Raw genomic sequence first — 18,966 nt, forward strand, 5'->3', positions numbered from 1 at the left:
AAAAGTATACCTTTATCAAATCAAAAAAAAAAATTTGATTCAGCTGGATGTTTTTTTTTTATGGGGAATAAATATGCATCTTATAAGTTATAGTATATTAATATATAGTAAACCTGCAGCAGTATATTTTAAAAGTGTATGTTTTGATAATTTACACTTCCACATAATATATTTGAAATAACAAACAAATGCAAGCATAGCTGTTTAAACTACATCAATAACTCCGCCTTCAGACAGTTGAACCAATCAGAGGCGCTGTTTTACGATGGGGGCGGGTCCATATTTTTTCCTCAGAGAAAGAAAGAACAATTTCTGCTCGTCCGCTAGTCGCCATTTTGAAGACCTTAGCGGAGCTGTGGAAGGAGCGACTACGCAGCTAATCTCGCCATTTTTTAAACGTTTCGTCTGTAGTTCTTTGGCCCTTTCAAGGAAAAATGTCTCGATACAACAATAACCGCGGAGGGTTCGGGATTAATCACTATCAGCCACGCCGAGGCAGAGGTCCCGGAGGCCCAATTCGAGGCGGCTTGTTGGGAAACCCGCAATTCCGAAACCACCCTTTCCAGAACTCGAACCAAAACCGGAGGGGAGGCAATAATTATTCGTCTCCAAACAAGAATATTCCGCAGAAGTCTGAGCAAAACAAGTCCGTGCCGAGTATTCCTCAACCGAGTCCCGGACCGGCCCTCACCATGAAAGGCCCGACCCAACAGGAGCAGCAGAAAGCACCGGCCCAGCAGCAACAGCCGAAAACGAACACCCCTACGACCCAACCGAAGGCTGAGACCCCGGCCCCGAAACCGGACACAACCCCGTCTCAGTCCACTACCCAGACTAACCAGAACCAGCAGACCAAGGCTTCAACGGGTAATACCAGCGCCCAGCAGCAGCCTCCTCCTCAGCAAAGCCCGAAGCCCAGTCCCCAGCAGACCCCGAAACCCGCACCGCAGCAGACCCCCAAGCCGGTTCCGCAGCAGAGCCCCAAACCCACCCCGCAACAGAACCCCAAGCCGGTTCCTCAGCAGAGCCCGAAGCCCACTCCACAGCAGAGCCCGAAACCAACCCCGCAACAGAACCAGAGACCCGCACCCCAGCAGAACCAGAGGCCCGGTCCACAACAAAACCAGAGGCCTGGGCCTCCACAGAACCAAAGACCCGGTCCACAGCAGAACCAGAGGCCTGGGCCTCAGCAGAACCAACGGTCCGGTCCGCAACAGAACCAGAGACCCGGCCCCCAGCAGAACCAGAGACAAGGCCAACAGCAGGGCCAAAGGTTTGGATCCCAGCAAGGCCAGAATACCGGTCCTTCACTGGGCCAGGGCTCATCTAAACCGAAGTCAGAACCGGTTGCAGATCAGCGGCCAATGGACCAAGCCAGCGGAAGCGATGCCATGGATTCAGAGACCGGCCAACAAGCGGTAAGCTTGGACCACTGCTGATTGTGTTAACAAAGCTGTTAGCAGTAGCTAATGGCGGCAGACGCTGTGTATGAAATCGAACGCACTTCCCCCATCGCTAACGTCTAGCACCAGCGGCCATCTTGTCAGGCAGTCAGAAGCTTTTCTGCTGCCCCGCAAAATTGTTCTCGTGTGCGGGCTATATGCGTTTAATGAAGGCCAAAGCTTAACGAACCGTCCTTCTTCACATCTTTTCTGTTAGCTTAATGACCTATGGGGGAATACATGCATTTAGATCGCAGATGGGCGAAATGTGTAGGTTTATAAATTTTTATTTGATTCGCTCTGTCATCGGAGCTGAATCAAACTCATAGTTATAGTCAGTATTATAACAACAACGTATAAGGCGAGATTAAAATGTAGGCTGTCAGAATGCTCTATCCAGGTGTAAAGTTTCACCTGGTTTAATTATTTAAGGAATATTTGGCTTTCCGATTTTTGACCAATTAATCGAAAGATTAATTGACAGAATAATCCATTTGCTAAATTTTCGTTATTTGCAGACCCAGTTCCTTGTTTTTACAGTGCATCATCCTTGTTTTATGCTTCCTAAACCAGTCTAGATGCAAATTTTCAACACCTGGCTGGTTTGTGGAGCAGTTGGAGGTTTTTACTCAGTGTAACAAACCCTGAACAACAAGCCCCCCCCAGAGATGATTGGGTTTCATAGAAAGCAGATACAGATGACCATGAGCTTCCCCTTCATCAGACTGCTGCCAAGCAGAATAATGCTATAAGCGACACGAGGAAATGTTATATAGGTTCATTTATCGAAGTTATAGCAGCCTTCGTTCTAGTCCTTTTATTCAATTATTTCCTGTGGAGTCTTCATCCCTGTTGTACTGCTTGTTTATGAGGTTTCTTATCAATGGTTTGCAGGAGGTCAGGATCCCCCTGTCCATGTTGCTGAAGCCAGGGGAGAAGTCATACTCGCAGAGATGTCGTTTGTTTGTTGGCAACCTGCCCAATGATATCACCGAGGAGGATTTCAGGAAGCTTTTTGCAAAGTACGGAGAACCATCTGAAGTCTTCGTCAACAAGGCAAAGGGCTTTGGATTCATCCGCCTGGTAAGTTGCGACACTGAGAAGTAGGCAATGGTTGATGGTTTTGTCTGGTAAGTGTGGGGTGAACTGGTCTCACTCTGTCCTGTCTTTTAGGAGTCCCGTGCCCTGGCAGAAATAGCTAAAGCTGAAATGGATAACACCCCGATGAAAGGCAGGCCTCTCCGCGTTCGTGCTGCCACGCACCCCGCGGCCCTGGTTGTGAAGAATCTGTCTCCGTTCGTTTCCAATGAGCTCCTGGAGGAAGCCTTTTCCCAGTTCGGCATGGTGGAGAGGGCAGTCGTTGTTGTTGATGACCGCGGCCGATCTGTGGGACGCGGTGTTGTCGAGTTTGCCTCCAAAGTAGCCGCAAAGAAAGCTCTGGACCGATGCAACGAGGGTGTTTTTCTCCTCACCTCGTGAGTTTGGTTTGTTGTGATACATCAGTCCTGAACATGATTGGAATGATTTCACTAATTGATGCCTTTCTTTATCCAGGTCGCCACGTCCGGTCATTGTTGAGCCCCAGGAACAGTTTGATTGTGATGATGGGTTTCCAGAGAAATTTGCCCATAAGAACCCTAAATATCAAGCGTAAGCATCTGTTTTTTAACTTTATGTTTAGTTTGAAGATATTTTGTATTTGCCTTTTTTGTGATTTGTATTTAATTAAGTTGCTGGTTGACTCTAGTGGCAGGTTTGAAATCTTGGAAATAATCTGAATGTATGATTTGCGTTGTGTGAATTGTCGCTATAGAGATTAATTCCAATATTCATGTTCCACACAATAGCTCCCCTGCCCCACACTGACTGTAATCAGTTGCATCTATTTCATCCGCTATATTTGTGTTGCAGGGCGCGTGAGCAGCCTCCCCGCTTTGCACGCCCCGGAACATTTGAGTTTGAGTATTCAAAGCGTTGGAAGTCTCTGGATGAAATGGAGAAACAGCAGAGAGAGCAGGTGGAGAAGAACATGCGCGAGGCCCGCGAAAAGCTGGAGAGTGAGATGGAAGACGCCTACCACGAGCATCAGGCTAATATGCTCCGTCAGGGTGAGTCTCGATGGCATTTTCCCTTTTCAGAGGTATTGTCTGCTGATGTGATCTCCAGAATTACCGTTTGTTATTTGGCAGAACTGTTGAGGCGACAGGAGGAGCTGAGGCGCATGGAGGAAATGCACAACCAAGAAATGCAGAAGAGGAAGGAAATGCAGCTCAGGTATTTATTTATTTTGTTCTTTACTAGTACAGAACTCTACATATTTTTTTTTAAACATTTCCAACTAAATCTAAATCCTTGAGCCTTTCTTCTGTCTAGGCCCCTAATGTTAATGTGGCACCCAATACATACGCAGCACAAGATGACTTGGTGTATTTATATATTTTTGAATAACAGACAGGAAGAAGAGCGACGCAGACGTGAAGAAGAGCTGCTTCGACAGAGGGAGATGGAGGAGCAGATGCGGCGTCAGCGGGAAGAAAACTATCGTGCAGGAAACTTCATGGATGTAAGAGCTGCTTTGCCCTGGGAATATAAGAGGCTGGTTCAAGTCTTAATTATCTGTTTTGATCATCCATTTCTGTTTTCACAGAGGGATATGGACATCAGGATGCACAGCAGTGGCACTATGGGCATGCCAGGTACGTTTTTGTATTCTATTCCTATTCTAAAGGAGTATGATTAAATTAGAGCAATATAAAACAGAATTCCTCGAAGTCATTCCATTTAAAAATAAAGAATGGAATTTTGTTCTTTGAGTTGATTATAGAAGCAGATTTATCTTTTTCTTTCTCCACTTGCATAAATATGACAGAATTAGTTAGTGTTTTACCCGTCACTATTTAAAGGGAAAACATTTTTGCAAAGCAACTTTTAAATGGAGCGCGCACAAGGAGAAATTGTGCATGCTCTCGCAAGCCTTTGATCGGCGTTCCCTCTTGGGAGCAGGTACAGGGTTGTGCATGTGCTTTTTTTAAAGTGTAGAGAGCAGCTCTTGTTAAACGTTTCTAAAAATCCTCCACTATACCTTTAAGAAGAGTGGTCGACCTCCTTTGAAGTAAGGGGGAGAATGTTAGCCAATCGATGGTCCATTTTAAGTGTAGAAATGCTTAATTGTTTTCATGACCAGTTTATTCAAATGATTGGATGCAAGTCAAAACTGAGAACTTCAAAACAAACTTTGTATCTTGGCATTGATGAAGAAATGCAGAGTCTGGAAGTAGAGAACAAACATAGTTCATACAAAACAAATTTGGTACGATCCTGGTAATCCCCTGTTACAAAAGTCCACAACAAAAAGAAAATATTTTGGCAGAAACTGCACATATTCTGGATGCTGATGGAGATTTTTTTAATATGTCATATTAGATTAAGCGTTAATTTCCACATGTTTTGCTCCTATGAATTTAATGATATCATGGAGAAAGTGGAAGATCCCCAGCTGCTTTACCTGATGGTTACTAGGTGTGTATCATCAGCTCTTTGTTTTCCTTCATTAGACGTGTCCTTCGGTGGATCCAGCCAGAAGTTCTCCATGGGTGGACTGGGCTTTGAGGGTCAGTCTGGGTTGGGATCATCACCAGGAAGCCTGATGAGCAATGACATGGTAATGTATCCCACTTTGGGAAATATCAGTGGTTCACATATGGCTTTTTAAATATTTGTTGATGGCTGTAAAGATGGAGGCCAGCTGGGCCGATATGAGGGTCGAACACAAGTAGTTCACTCGTTCATTTGAAGGTGTTGTTGTTGGTAAATAGTTGCCATCAAAAAACATGTCGCCATGTTGTGCCTTGTCCCCCAAGTGACCATGGATTAATCATGTCTAGCTAAATAAAAAAAACCTTCATCCTGCACTAAATCATCAGATAAATCTGTGCGGTTGCTCTCTGCTCACACCTAATACCTCATTTGTGTTGTAGAGGATCTTTGCAAGTCCTGTTTCTTGTGAGCGCGACAGGCACTTTTTGAGGATGCCGTTAAATAATTTCTTCTGTCAGCAGTGCTCCAGTTGAAATTTCAAATACCTTTGCACTTTTTCTTTTTTATTTAATGTATTGTGTGTTTGTAAAAAAAAACAAACAAAAAAAACAAAACAAACTAAAAGCATAACTTTCAAAGGTGGAACTTGTATCTTTGGGGTGGATGTGTGGAGTCTTCATCATTACCTGTAGTAGGTTGTACTTTATAGTTTTCTTTTGTTGACATTTTTCTGTAATGGGAAATTTAGGATGCTTTTAGTGCAGAAGGAAGTTTATAAAACGCACAAAAAAGCAAAAACAAACATGTAATCAAAGGGGGGCAGGCGACAATGGTGACCAGTTGTGCTATAGATGAGTCAGGGGTTTGCTGGACTCGGTCAGCTACGTTCACATGTTGATGCATGTAATATCTTAATTGCATAGTTTTGATATTGGCCAAACCGCTATCGAGTTTGCAGTCACACTGACCACTTGTAAAGTTTCTATGACCCCAGTAGGGATTTCCAGATCAAGTCCCGTGTAGAGTCTCAATCTGCTATGCAGCATGACATACAGCCTCTCTGGCTGCTGCAGTCTGTTTGACCTAATAGTCATGTGATCAATGATGATTGAGTTTTCTGTAATGTAAGGTTAACGTCAGCATGTTTGCCTCATGATCAAATCCTCATGTTTAAACACTGTTCAGAGTGGGTCACATGATTGGTGCCCTGAGATTTCTAGTGATCCAAGGAGGAGTTTCTTTCTTTTTAATGTATTTTCTTTAGTGGAGAGATTATATTGTGGGAACACATCCTGATTATTTTTTTTTTGGTTAAATCCAGACTCTAAAGTTCATAAAAATCTCAGACTGCACAAAAAGCAGGGATCGGGAGTTAAGTCAATGACTCTGATGCCGACCATTTGATCACTCCTGAATTTGGACCATGATCCAGTTCTTGGAGTTGGATTGGGACTTTTAACTGTCTGTGGCTGTCATACATCCGGACCAGTCGTTCTGAATTAATTGAATATTCATGGCGCTGATGTCCTTTCTGTTTGTTGACGGGGGCTAATGTTTTAGTTAAAAGTTTAATGTCTAATTAATGTCTAATTTCCAGCTGTATATAGAACTATATTAAACTCTAGTTGAAAAGGTCCTTGTACTGTTAAGCTGAGAAACGGTGGTTAATTGAACTGCCAAGCTTTAAGGGCTGAACTACGTTATAGTAGTAAAGGCTCATTTCTTCAAAGCCAATAGATAAAGCTGGGCGTACACTGTGCAATACTTTTTTTTTTCAGTCATTGCACGCAGTTACTGCTCACACTGTACGACTAAACCCTGCAGTTAGTCGTACAGTGTGATTTCACGGTTCACAATGTATGTGGAGCACGACGCTCTCATGCATTCTACCTGCTCACACTGCACGACTAAAATCCACATCGGACTCGGCTCCGCAGTGAGATGGCGCTACTCTGACTCGTCTATACGGAAGCCAAACAAGTAGAAGGGGAATATTAAGCTCACTGTAGTAGGGATGGTACGATTTATGAAAACCGTCCGAACCGTTCGGTTCGACTGTCTCGGTTCGATTCGCGTGTGTTTCGTTCGGTTCATGCGCTGCTCCTTTTTCTCATAGGCGAAGCGTGTACACTCGAGAGCAGAAGGTGGCGGTACTGCGACCAAAGCCAACCACCAGTAGTAAACAAGAAGAAGAAGAAGCGAAGTAGCGTAGCCGGGTGTCGCAGAAAAAAATCAGTTGTTGTGGAGAATTGTGTCGGACTGGCGAGTGGGAAAGAACAGGAGTTGGAAGACGCGCCAGCAGCACTTTATAGGTCTGCTGTATGGGACCACTTTGCATTTAGAGTGACCTACGATGACGGCGGAAAGAAAGTTGTGGATAAAAGTGCAACAGTGTGCAAGCATTGGGCAACACGTTTTGTTTATGCTAACAGCAACATGACCAACATGTCACTCCAACCCCGAAATCCCTCATACTCCGTCAGCAACCCCCGCTGCGCTCCAGACCGGCTGCTCAAAGCAAAGCCTACAGCCCCCACTGTGGCTTCGTCTGTTCCCCTCTGAGTTCCTTGGAGATGGTAGAGAGCATGCATGCATCTGGCTGTTGTCAGGTTAGAGAGCATGCGCGAGATGATTAAATTGAAAGCAGCAAGACATACGGAAATGATCCAGGGTTTCTGCGGATCATTTAAAATAATTACAATCCATTATTTTTTGGTTTTTTTTTTCATTAATTTCATAAATATTTATGGGATTTCGGTGTAACAATCAACATATACCGAATCGAACCGAACCGAAAACCGTGTCCACTAAACCGTGAATCGAACCGAACCGTGGATTTTGTGAATCGTTCCTCCCCTACACTACAGTAAAACGCGCTGTCTTGGCAATTTGTGCAATTTTGTGCTGAAAGCCCTAAAAAGAAAAGGCAGCGATGTCTTTGGAAAAAAGACATGGCTGAGCAAACGTGGCTACTACAGTCTGTCAATTTTACAGACAGAGTTGCATTTCACTCGTTGCACCCCCGCCATGCTTCTGTGTTTACATCTGAAGGGAGGAAGGAAAAGAAAAATCAGTGTTTGCGCACTGAGCGATTTGCCCACGTCGTGAGAGGCTGATCGTCCCTCGTAACCCCCTGTAAACGACACGAGTCACGGCGCACAATCAGGCTGAAAGTCGGCCTGATCAAAAGATTCTCGCACGACTGGAAAATCGCACAGTGTACGCCCGGCTTAAGGGATGATGCTTAAAAGTTGTGGCTGAATAGAAGTGGTTTTATTTTTACTACCAAATGGTAGTTTAGCTCAAGATACTTTGATTTAATGATAATTTAAGTTTTTGTTCAAAGAAAAGGGCGAACTCCCTTAGCTTGAACTCACCGTAAAATTGGTTTGTCTCTGAGTAAATCCTTTCAGAGATCTAGAAGTTTGCTCTAAATGGTTCTTTGTATATGTGTTATGCACCTTTTCCATTGGCTCTTCTTGGGCCCATTTTATTAGCATTTCAATTTCTGGTCTTTCCAGGCTAATGATAAGAAAAATAACGTCAATCAACAGATTGTAAGTAACTGGTGGAAAAAAAAAATACTGTCCCTCTTGGATGACCCAAAGAGTGACTGGACATGTTGAAAATGGCTATTTCTATAGGTGCTTTATTGTTTTAACTCTGTGGTCTGTGCCCTACACTGCCCCCTAGAGTCTGCCAGTGGTTAAAATGTTTTATTTTCTGTGTGGAACATAGATCTATTTAACATAGACCAGACACCTACTCTCTCTCCACAATTTTCCAACAAAAACATCAGTGTTCTGTGTTAAACAGAGAGAGTGCTTAAACTCTTCTGCATGAAACTAAAATGTTTTTTTTTTGTTTTTTTTTCTAGGATTTATTCACCTTTTTCTTTGCAGAAAGTTTTGATCTTTTGTCTAAAGTATTTTTGTCTGGTAAACTTCCTGTCTGCCATGTTGGAGGACACTCACTAGCTGTATGATGTGACCTCGTAGCAGTGAGGTCATTGGTCTAGGCAGCTTAAAAACACCTGGTGTGATGGGTTAAAATAACACCATCCATGTTTTCATGGTTCTGCCACCGATGCTGCCGTCATCTAACAGAAAAGTGACCGGTGTGTCCGCTCTGTTTACTATGATATATACTGTGGGTCCTGCGACACCCTCACCACCCACCCTGGGTGTTTACCTTAAATTGGAAGGTAAATGATTTAAATACTCTCTGTGCTCAGATCCCCTGTTATATTAAATATATTGCACTAAAGGATAAAGGCAATGTTTTTGATAACGGACTATTTCGACGCTTTAACACAAAGATGTCGGCTTAAAGAAGAATGTTCAAATCCCACAAACCAGCCTCATCACAAGTTGTTCTGCTGTGCAGGTATATCAAAACAACTCTCTTTTTTTCTTAAAAGTTTTGGAACAAGCCCAAATTTATTTCTCCGAAATTCTGTTTCATCTTCAGCATACCACATATTGCCCTACAAAGTTGCAGTTTGTGTATGTTGTACCTTTTCACCTTTGCTGATTAGTGAGGCGGGATCCTGTTTAGTTGAGATTTATTATCCCAAATGCATCCTAGAGAGCTACTATGCCTCTTGCTGGGATATTTAATTGCCTTTACGTTGTTAATCTTTCAGTAAATGGCTTTAAAGCAGGATCCTGCATTCTGCATGGAGAGCACGTGGCATGAATTATAAGGAGGCCTGTGGAAGGCTGTTGCTCTTCCCCCCCCACAAGTCTTGCTTTGCATAGAGGCCAAAATGGAAATGAGCCGAGTCTTGCTCCATATAATGGCTCCCTTTGGTTACCTGCTATGAAAGGTAGTAGTTTTCCATCACCTGGAAGCTTCACTTCCTTCTGTCTTCTTTTTTGACAGATTTAAAGCTAGCTGTTTGTCCTCCAACATGGTGGGTTTTTGTCAGTAACATCCATGGAAACAGTGTTGCACTGAATTATCAGCCAGTGAAGTTGGCTTATGAGCTTTATTAGGTGTGAGTTAGCATGCACTGGAGAACAGAAGATGACAGCAAGGCACAGACTAATGAAAACATTACCCTCTTTTCCTTCTCCGTATGTAACCTGTGGCTCCTGTGGACCTTCTATTGGAACGAACGCTTTCTCCGGATGTGTCTCCTGCTGATTGTTTCATAAACCTTCACACACTATACAAATGCACCTGTACTCCACACATTTTACCCGCCTCCACCTGGACATGAACTGTGTGGTGCTTTTGCACTGAATCTATCCCCCTTCCTTGCTCCTCATCTCCCTGTAAATTCATTCAAAACAGCGCAACGAGCGCTTCGCCCAGGGAGGTGCTAGAGGAATGGGTGCAGGTACCTCAGGGTACGGCCGCGTCCGCGAGGAGTTTGATGGCCCCCTTAAGAAGCCCCGTTTTTAGATGCTGCTTTTTGTTGATTCCAGCAGCACTTTCCACATTTCTATGGATACTCCCAAGGCGAACATGTTGACTCAGAATTATTGTGTTTAAGTTAAAATTGTTGCATCATTTTAGCCACATTAGTTTTATTATCGTTAATACTTTCCCTTTTTTTTTTTACTTTGTATTGTCATTAGCGTAGAGAGGTCACCCTGGTGTGATCCAGATCTTCTTTCAGACCATGTATACTTTTCATTTCTAGATGTGGTGTTCTCTGTGAATCGTCGTGAAATGATAACTGTAACCTTTCTGAACCTCCTATGGCTGTGCTTTGCCGTACTATTTGGAGTTGAAACGTGACTATAATAAAGACAAACTGGTTCCATCAGGAAAACCGTCAACATTTATTCCTAAACTTAACTCATCAGCTGAAAACTAGAAGTAAGGGTCTCTGGGGGATTAATGGGTTCAAATCTTGCTCAGGAAATGTGTAGCTGTTATGACGACCAATGACCACATATACATGCAATTCATTATATGTTGTTAAACTTGAAGAGCCTCCGTGCAGCTTGTGCATTTTCCAATGAAGGGAACAGCGTATTGGTGTACAGCAGATCACTTCTTAGACCTAAAAGGTCATTGTCTCGTAAATGGCTTATTGTTAATCGCTAGTAGCGATTTGGTAATAGTAATTCTCAAAGCAGTCAGTGTTTAATTTTCATTGAGTTGGGTGAAAAAGCATCATGCCGCAAAGGTCTCATGAACACCATAATGCATCTATTGGAGCAAATGAACCAGGCAAAATCAAAACATAATGTTGGGCTGCACCTGGCTCTAATAAACAGGAAGTAAAGGTTGGAAAGTAGCCTGGCTCACAGATTAGCGATGGTACATGCCTTACAGGGATGTCTGGTTCTAATGCTGGCTTCTAAAATACTGACAGCAAAAAAAGCTCATCAGTCATCAGAGTTTAATTTTTGCAGCGTCAGAACTAATCGAAAAACGTTTTCCATCTTTCGCTATTTTTATGAAACACCTCAAATGTGTTAAACGTTTATTGAATCACAAGTGGTGACCTTTGGTTTACCCCTGTTGTCTTAGTCCCCATTATGTACTGCTTTTCTTTACTGTTTTTTTGTTAGCATTTGTAGCAACTTTTGAAATCCAGTGTATTTTCTTGGCCCAATTTTTTTATTTTTATTTTATTTTTACTTTTTAGTTTGGAATTTCTTCACCTTAAAATACAATCATACCCAATTATTCAGTATGGTGGATTTTCACATCAACAATAGTTAACCTTCCTATCTTGGCTAGTTGGTTGTTTGTATGCATGTATTTATGCAAGGTTAAGCCAGAATGCATAGTAGTACCTTTTTAGTATTTATAAGTCAATGTGATTCAACACCAAGTACCGAGAGAAGGAAAAAAGTCCCTCTGAACTTCCCAGAACTGGGTTTGCGTGAGAGGGAGAAACGCCATCCGGACATGGGTTGCACCTGCGACAGTGGTCAGCATAGCTAAATTGGGTTAGCCACACTTACCCTTGTTTTGCTAACTGAAATATTAGCTGGCCTACCCATGAGCAGGTGTTTAGATTAAGTCACACAATGTAATAATGGATGCAGGACAAACGCCATGCGTGGCAATATTTAAAACCTCACCACTTGTGACCACTAGCACGTCCGACGTCCTGTGCGTCATCAGCTATAAGTAGACTGGGGATCTCTCGCAGGAGTTGTAGACTTCTCTACATCTTTTCCAGCCAGTGGCTACACATTAACCGTTTCTCAATTCACAATAACATGAGTTCAGACTCATGTCCTCATCAAGTATATTCTTGAGAAGAACAAGGGAAACTGTGGACTCGGTATGAACGGGAGCATGCAGCATAAATATGGGTCAATTGGAAAAGAAGTGTACTCTTGACGTCACAACATGCTTTGCTCGTCTGGAGCTGGATTTCTCCTCTGGTTATTAGTCTCTAATTAATAATAAACTGACTTTTTTCATACAGTGGGGGAATAATAATTAACACAGTCAGATAAACACAAATCAAATTAACATTTTTCCAAGTAAAACAAAAAAAATCGCCACCAGAGCTAGCTGTACTTAACACGGCTATGCAGAAAGAGGGCTGCTGCAGACGGGCTAACGTTAGCCCTTGCTGCGGTTAGCCTCAGAGCTCCGCTGGTTTTCTTTTAATCACGCACTAAATCAGTAAATGGGCCACATAGTGACGCTTAGAACTATAATGTTCTTAAAACGTACTTTTATTGAACGGCAACAGAAAAGAGAACTTTTAACTTAATACTCTGAGCTCTGTGAGCGTTAACCTGGAAGCTGCTGCTCCCACAGTGCATGCTGGGACAGCTGTCAATCTCAAGAACTGACAATGCTTTGATGCATGCTGGGTAAAGAGGAAGGGACGACAACCAGGATTTTTTTGTCCGTTCTGTCTTTCTTGTGAATTGGAACAGTATTAGGGCTTAGGCTGATGACGTTTTTTCTAGTACACGAGAATGCACAAGTACACATATTGAGAAACGGTCATCGTTAGCTGCCTTCAGCTAGCTGCTACTTCCCTTTCAGAATGGTTCTTCTCTTAGCGAGCAGTAAGCAGAAAGCATTCCTAATGGAATAAGACGTCCCACAACAGATGAGAGAAGCTAACTGCCCATATCCAAAGTTAATGAAAATGCCAACCCTAAGGAAAATCAGCGTTAGCTGATTAGCAGATCTGTGCGAGCCATTGAAAAGCACCATGTTACCGTTTTGTGACCTGTTGTACGCTGATTCGAGGTTCCCAATTAGTTCAGAGTTTTGCATGTAAATGTTGGTCTTAAATGTGTGTGTGTGTATGTATATATATTTTGATGTGGGGGTTGCAGGTGATTTATTCAACCTTAAATGAATAAATAAAACTGCGCAAAGCTACTTGGGGAAAACATTAGAACAACTTAGAAGAATTCTCTTTGCATTTTGCTTCAGTACTGGCTGAATTAGCATGGCACACTCTCCAGTTGCCTGTGACATCAAGTTAAGCACCCAGTGGATCAACACACTGTTAACACAGGAGTGTGTATTTGATATTTTAGGATATATTGCTGTAAATGGCAGCTGCTGAAGAACTTGAACCCCTTTAAGCTGATAGTTTTCATGATGTCATCTGTTCATATGAAGAGAAGAACCGCTAATAGGGATTCTTCTCTATTAGATGAATGCAGTGTTCCACATCCTCATGATTCCTAAGGGACAAGATTGGTTAAAACGATAGTTTTCTTACTGTATAATTATAAGCACTTGTAGTTTGCTTCTGTTAATGAACTGACCCATCATTTTATCAATCGTTTAGTGCCAGTGAGGCAGAGCCTTTTATCAAAAAAGATCTCCCACAGTTGACCATATGTAACGGTTCAGTTGGAGCTAAAATTTGCATCCAGACTGCAGCTTGAATTCATATTTTAAAATGTAAATAACAAAGTAGGTCAGAGTGGGAGGTAAATAAACCATAGTTAAAATGTTGATATATGACAAAAACATATTGGAGTGAATTAAAAGTGCTTCTTTCTGCCAGCGTTGGACTCTGGTCTTATAGCTGCATGGATTCAGAGCTTCATAAATGCTTCTCCAGTGTTTTTATTTTTTTTATTTTTTTTGGACCACGTCTCTCTGACCAGATCTCCATGGATGACGGGATTTATGCAGAAGTTCTTCTATTAAAAAAAAACAAACAAACAAAAAAAAAACTTTTGAGCCACTATTCATAGGATTTATGAATAGTGTTCTGCTTAACACCCAGAAGTTGGAAAGGACTTGCAACAGCCTAAATTATACTTAAAAGGTAATGTATCCATCCACCCATAACATTTATTGAATGATCCCATTTAAACGCATTACATCAATTAAGATCTAAAATAAATATCTGAATAGTTAATATGGGAGCTTTTCTATTTCAGCTTAAACTTACTTATCTTTATACTTTAAGTCTATCACCAATTTTAACCATTAAGGAAATCTATTGTTTACAGAAGTGCTGTGATCTTAAGATAAAATAAATTTTATTGCAGTAGTATTCTAGATGGATTGACATTTACAGAACAACTGACAGCTTTTACAGATTTGTGGGAAAGTATATTTAGAGTTGAGCTTAACGATTTCCATAATGCTAGCAATTTAGATGGAAACTTGTTTTTTTTCCAACAGTTTTTCTTTAGTTTAACAACATAAAAGGCCTAGATTTTTACAAGATTAATGGAAAATGTAATTTAATTTACACAAATTAAATGCTTCCTATAATTAGTTAGCAGATCTTTTTGGAGGTGATTTCCAAATCTTTGTGGTTGGACGGTGTCCATCACCCTAATGTCTGGGCCATCCATATATTTGTATTAGGATCAAGTCGTAGCTCTGACTGTGAATTACTGTCAGCTTTTCTTCATAGTTACATTTTCCGCTTGATTCACGGTTTACACCTAAGCTCTTAAGAAACCTCAGTATTTCAGCCTTTACTATGATTTGTTTCTTTAAAATACATTTTCAGACATTATTTGACTTCCCTGTTGTTGAATCAGAAGATGACAAACAGCAAGAATAAGATTTTGTAATTTTTCTGTTCGCCTGTTTTCTAACAAATATCAGACTTTGTTTAGTTGGTTTGTAACAGGTAAGATTTATCTTCTCCAATGAATCCAGGTTAAATTTCCCACATTACCTGGATGCAACAGAATGCAACCTATACAAAGATCTAGTATAATTGATGGTGTTTGATACAGGGAGCTTGATCTTCATCTATGTATTGTATAAATGTTTCCTTTAACAGGTCTGACCAGCTGTTAAGCTTTTGGACTGGAAGGAGTGACGATGTAGTGGCTACAGAAATGCTTTAGAGACCCGAACACAGGACTTGCTTTACTTTAGTAGTTTTTAATATACATGCAGCACGATGGGAGCTTATTTCCTTTTTTATTTATTTTCCCCAGTGCACTGAAGGAAAATTAAAACATCAGCTCACAAGGATTAGGTTTGAGTTTCTGGTTGGAAGTGTGCTTTACTTTGCTTCCTTTGGAAAGGAAAAATAATCTTCCACCTCTGCATTAAATTATTGGCAATTCTGTAAATTCAATTGACCAGATTAAAGCTATAAACTGACCTGAGCATAAAAGGTAAAGCTACACTGGAAGAGTTACCCATTTGATAAAGTTTACTACTTTTGTAATAAATTTCAACTTAATATTGATTTATTTTTAAAAACCACATGCTAATGCTAATTGATGGACCAGATGAGGCATTTAAATCCCAAACTTGGAGCAGAGAGAGCCTCATCGCTCCAGAACAGGGTCTGCAACCGGTGTTTCTTTGGACCTCCCACAATAGCTCATGGTAACTTTGGTAAAAGTTACAGATTTTCAGTAGATATAATGTGGGTTTGTTTTATTTTTTTTGCATTTGAATTTCCACGAGGGAATGATATCAGATAACCTTTTTATATATTTTTTTCTTCTATCCATTCTTTTTTTTTTAAGATATAATTTTCTACTAATATTAAGATCCCAAGTAGAAAAAATTCCCTCTCATTTTTGAATGAGTTTTGAAATTTTAACTCTTCACAAAGAGAGATTTATTTTGGTATCAGTAGTGCCGTGGTTTTTTCTTCTAGAATGTCTCCCTATTCTTTATCAGGAAGGAGATTCCATTAATTTAGTCTTTTCTTTTTTACCATGATGTGTAGAACAATTGATCTATAGTATTCATTGAACTTAATTGTGTGCTTGTAATGCTGTGTCTCTTTGTTGGTGTTGTATACGATTTGTTCTTCTTTAACAGGTTTGATCACCTTAAAGATGTTGGACTATGGAAAGGATCTTTCAAAACCAAGAAGGTCTAATAGCTTCTGCTGGAATATATGTTATACAAGCTAACTTCTGGAGAGCTGGAAAGCAAACTCTAAAGAGGCTTTAGAGCCGTTTGAAGATCTAAGTGTTCAGTTTAAAGATCATGATGTATGGCTCATGTTCTTTAACCATAAAACACTCACATTCACTGTGATAATTGCAATAACTCTATTAGTAACACACTCTCAATTGTTTGTCTAGTCATTAGTGGAAATAATGGGCTTAAGTTACTTTATTTTCAGCTTTTTTTCCCTCTGACTGTTAAAAAAAGGAGCTTTTTCTTTTCCACATTTTATCCTGTTAACCTCTTTTTTTTTAGCATTTCTCTTTTTTTTTATTTGCTGTAATTAACTTCAGTAATAGAGTTTTAAAGTACTATCCTGGTAGTTAAAATTAAACCTTAAACGCTGTCTCTTATGAATTCATTAACTCCTCTTTGCCTCCTTATCAGATGCTTTATGCATGTTCCTGTAATAAAAAAAAAAGATGCTGAGCATGCAATTCCCATATTTATAATCAACTAACAATAGCTACTCCCATGCTTTGAATCTCTCTTGCTGCTGGAAACAAAAAACTACATGAATCCATCGGCCATGAATGCTTTAGAAAAAGGAGCCTGGCTTTAATATCCCAGTGGCTTCAGCCTTTTAGCCTGCCATGCGACACTGTAGTTCCCCTGAATAGTGCGATGGATCCTCTCAGCACAGTGGTGCAGACAACATGACTGTTTTAATATTCTAGAACTTCAAAATGTATACCATGATGTTAACATCTTGGCCAGTGACTACAGGTAATGTTAGCTGTGGTCTATTCTAGTTCAGTTCAAAATGCTGGTTTTAATTTCACAGATTTTGGTTCATTGAGTTTAATAATGCTGTCGATTCATGACTATGGGGACTAGACATGAAGACGGATCCAGTTAATATCTAGAAATGTGTAATCGAATCATTTCAATCAAATTGTCTTGTTGCTAATTCAGTGATCTACTTTACTGATTTGCTCCTGGTTATATGGCTTTTAAATCCAGTTCATTCTGCAAAGAGATAAAGTATATTTATCTAGGGAACCCTAGCTAAATTATCCAGCAAGAAACCCTCAGCCGAAACATGCCGATAGTGGACTTTAAATTGATTTAAGTGGGTGAATTTTCAGCATTCACCCTTCTGGATCAAGCGCATAATGGATGGCTTCCTTAAAAATACCAAGTAACTACCAGCAGATCCCTCAGTGTGATGGCACATCTGCTTCAACTGTCCATGATTCACAGGACAGGAGTTAACTAACTCTGAGAGCGCAGACCTCTGCCAAGTATCTAATTTCCCCCAACATCACTTCTCCCAGAATCTTTGAGACATTCTTGAATTCAGATGATCTAGATCATCACCAAAATGTAATTTGTTGCCAGTCACAATACGCACCTTGTCTTAAGACATTAGATAGTTAAATTAATTTTTTTTATTTCGCTGGGCCAAGTATGAGAAAAGCTTCTGGAGTAAGTAATTATGATGCATAGTAGAGTAGGAGAAAGTAATAAAAGAAAGCAATCTTCAGGTCCTCCAGCGGTGTTGGCTTATAGCAGCATCACTGCAGAATCTGCTCAGGATAACTGTAGCCACCTGATAAACTTTATAAAAAAAAACTTGGAGTTTATTCTCATTTTATGTGTACAAAACAACATAATGATGCATACAGCTTTCCAACAGTGAATGAGCAGCTTAGCATTGAAATTAACGTTTCTATGATAAAAGTTCATCTGGAGAATATCACAAAGATGGCACTGATTTTATGAATTTTATTGTATTTGCCATCCAAGTTTGTGCCACGCAGAGTAAACGATTAGTAGCTTTTATTTTTTTTTCAGGTGCTTTGCTCAAAGACTATAGCTCCTGTGTCATCTGAATTTAAGAGCAGAAATTTTGAGTACAAATTATATGCTGTTTATTTTATGATTCTTTGTCTTGTAATATTGTACATGTCTATGAAACTTGTCCTGTGCATTTAACCCATTCCTTAGGAAGCAATGGGCTGCAGCTTTGCTACCTTCAGGGCTGTCAAACTCATTTATATTTGGTCACCTTAGCGGTGTCATGCCTTTAAATCCATTTATTTAGCAGTTTTAGTGACTTCATACTGTTCAAAACAACATATAGCTCTTTTTTAAGTATAGATATATGATGTGCCTCGTTTGGCTCTTTAGGGCCGGGTGCATTTTTGTGGCAGGTCGAATTTGGTCTGCTGGCCTTGACTTTGAAACTTTCTGCATTCTCTCCAGGTTTGTTTCAGAAACAATAACTCATCACAGGCTGTCACTTGTATAACAGACAGATATTTACTTTATGGAGGTAATTAAAAAAAGGGGGATTTTCTCAGTTACTAATTTTAAAGCTTTAATCTCAAGATTTCTAAGAATGATCAGTGCCTTAGTAATAATTGTGTAAACAAAGTCTCTTCAATAATGGTCAATCCTCTTCTCATAAAATCAGTTGAGGAGTTCCTCAAGGAACCATCTTGGGTCCCATCCTATTCAGCCTGTGTAATTTCCTGTCTGTTTAAAAAATTTATATAGATGACAAAGTCATTCATGTCTCAGTTTCAACTTAGCTACAGCCAGTGAAACACTTATGTTTTCCCCTAAATACAGTAAGAAAAGAAAATGTAATAACTTTTTAATCTGGAAGTCCCGCTCAGAGTCCTTGCAAATTTATATG

General features: G+C 40.5%; 1 protein-coding gene across 3 annotated transcripts in view; it reads left to right on the top strand.

Annotated features, from left to right (window-relative positions):
• The first annotated feature begins 300 nt into the window (after positions 1 to 300).
• Positions 301 to 18,966, top strand: part of sfpq (splicing factor proline/glutamine-rich) — a 28,548-nt gene continuing 9,882 nt past the window's right edge. For 2 of the 3 annotated variants that reach the window (XR_005281725.1, XR_005281726.1), the window contains exons 1-9: positions 301 to 1,418; positions 2,337 to 2,525; positions 2,616 to 2,917; positions 2,997 to 3,092; positions 3,354 to 3,550; positions 3,632 to 3,716; positions 3,894 to 4,005; positions 4,090 to 4,138; positions 4,997 to 5,103. Coding sequence is in view for 1 of the 3 variants with exons in the window: in XM_038296043.1 (XP_038151971.1) it covers positions 435 to 1,418; positions 2,337 to 2,525; positions 2,616 to 2,917; positions 2,997 to 3,092; positions 3,354 to 3,550; positions 3,632 to 3,716; positions 3,894 to 4,005; positions 4,090 to 4,138; positions 4,997 to 5,103; positions 10,278 to 10,388 (2,232 nt within the window). In the remaining 2 variants the exon portion in view is untranslated. Of the gene's footprint in view, positions 1,419 to 2,336; positions 2,526 to 2,615; positions 2,918 to 2,996; positions 3,093 to 3,353; positions 3,551 to 3,631; positions 3,717 to 3,893; positions 4,006 to 4,089; positions 4,139 to 4,996; positions 5,104 to 10,277; positions 10,762 to 18,966 lie in introns of those variants that run through there. The other variant, XM_038296043.1, reaches the window with a different exon arrangement.

The sequence above is a fragment of the Cyprinodon tularosa genome, unplaced genomic scaffold, assembly GCF_016077235.1.
Source record: "Cyprinodon tularosa strain WSP-4 unplaced genomic scaffold, ASM1607723v1 ctg366, whole genome shotgun sequence".
NCBI lineage: Eukaryota > Metazoa > Chordata > Actinopteri > Cyprinodontiformes > Cyprinodontidae > Cyprinodon > Cyprinodon tularosa.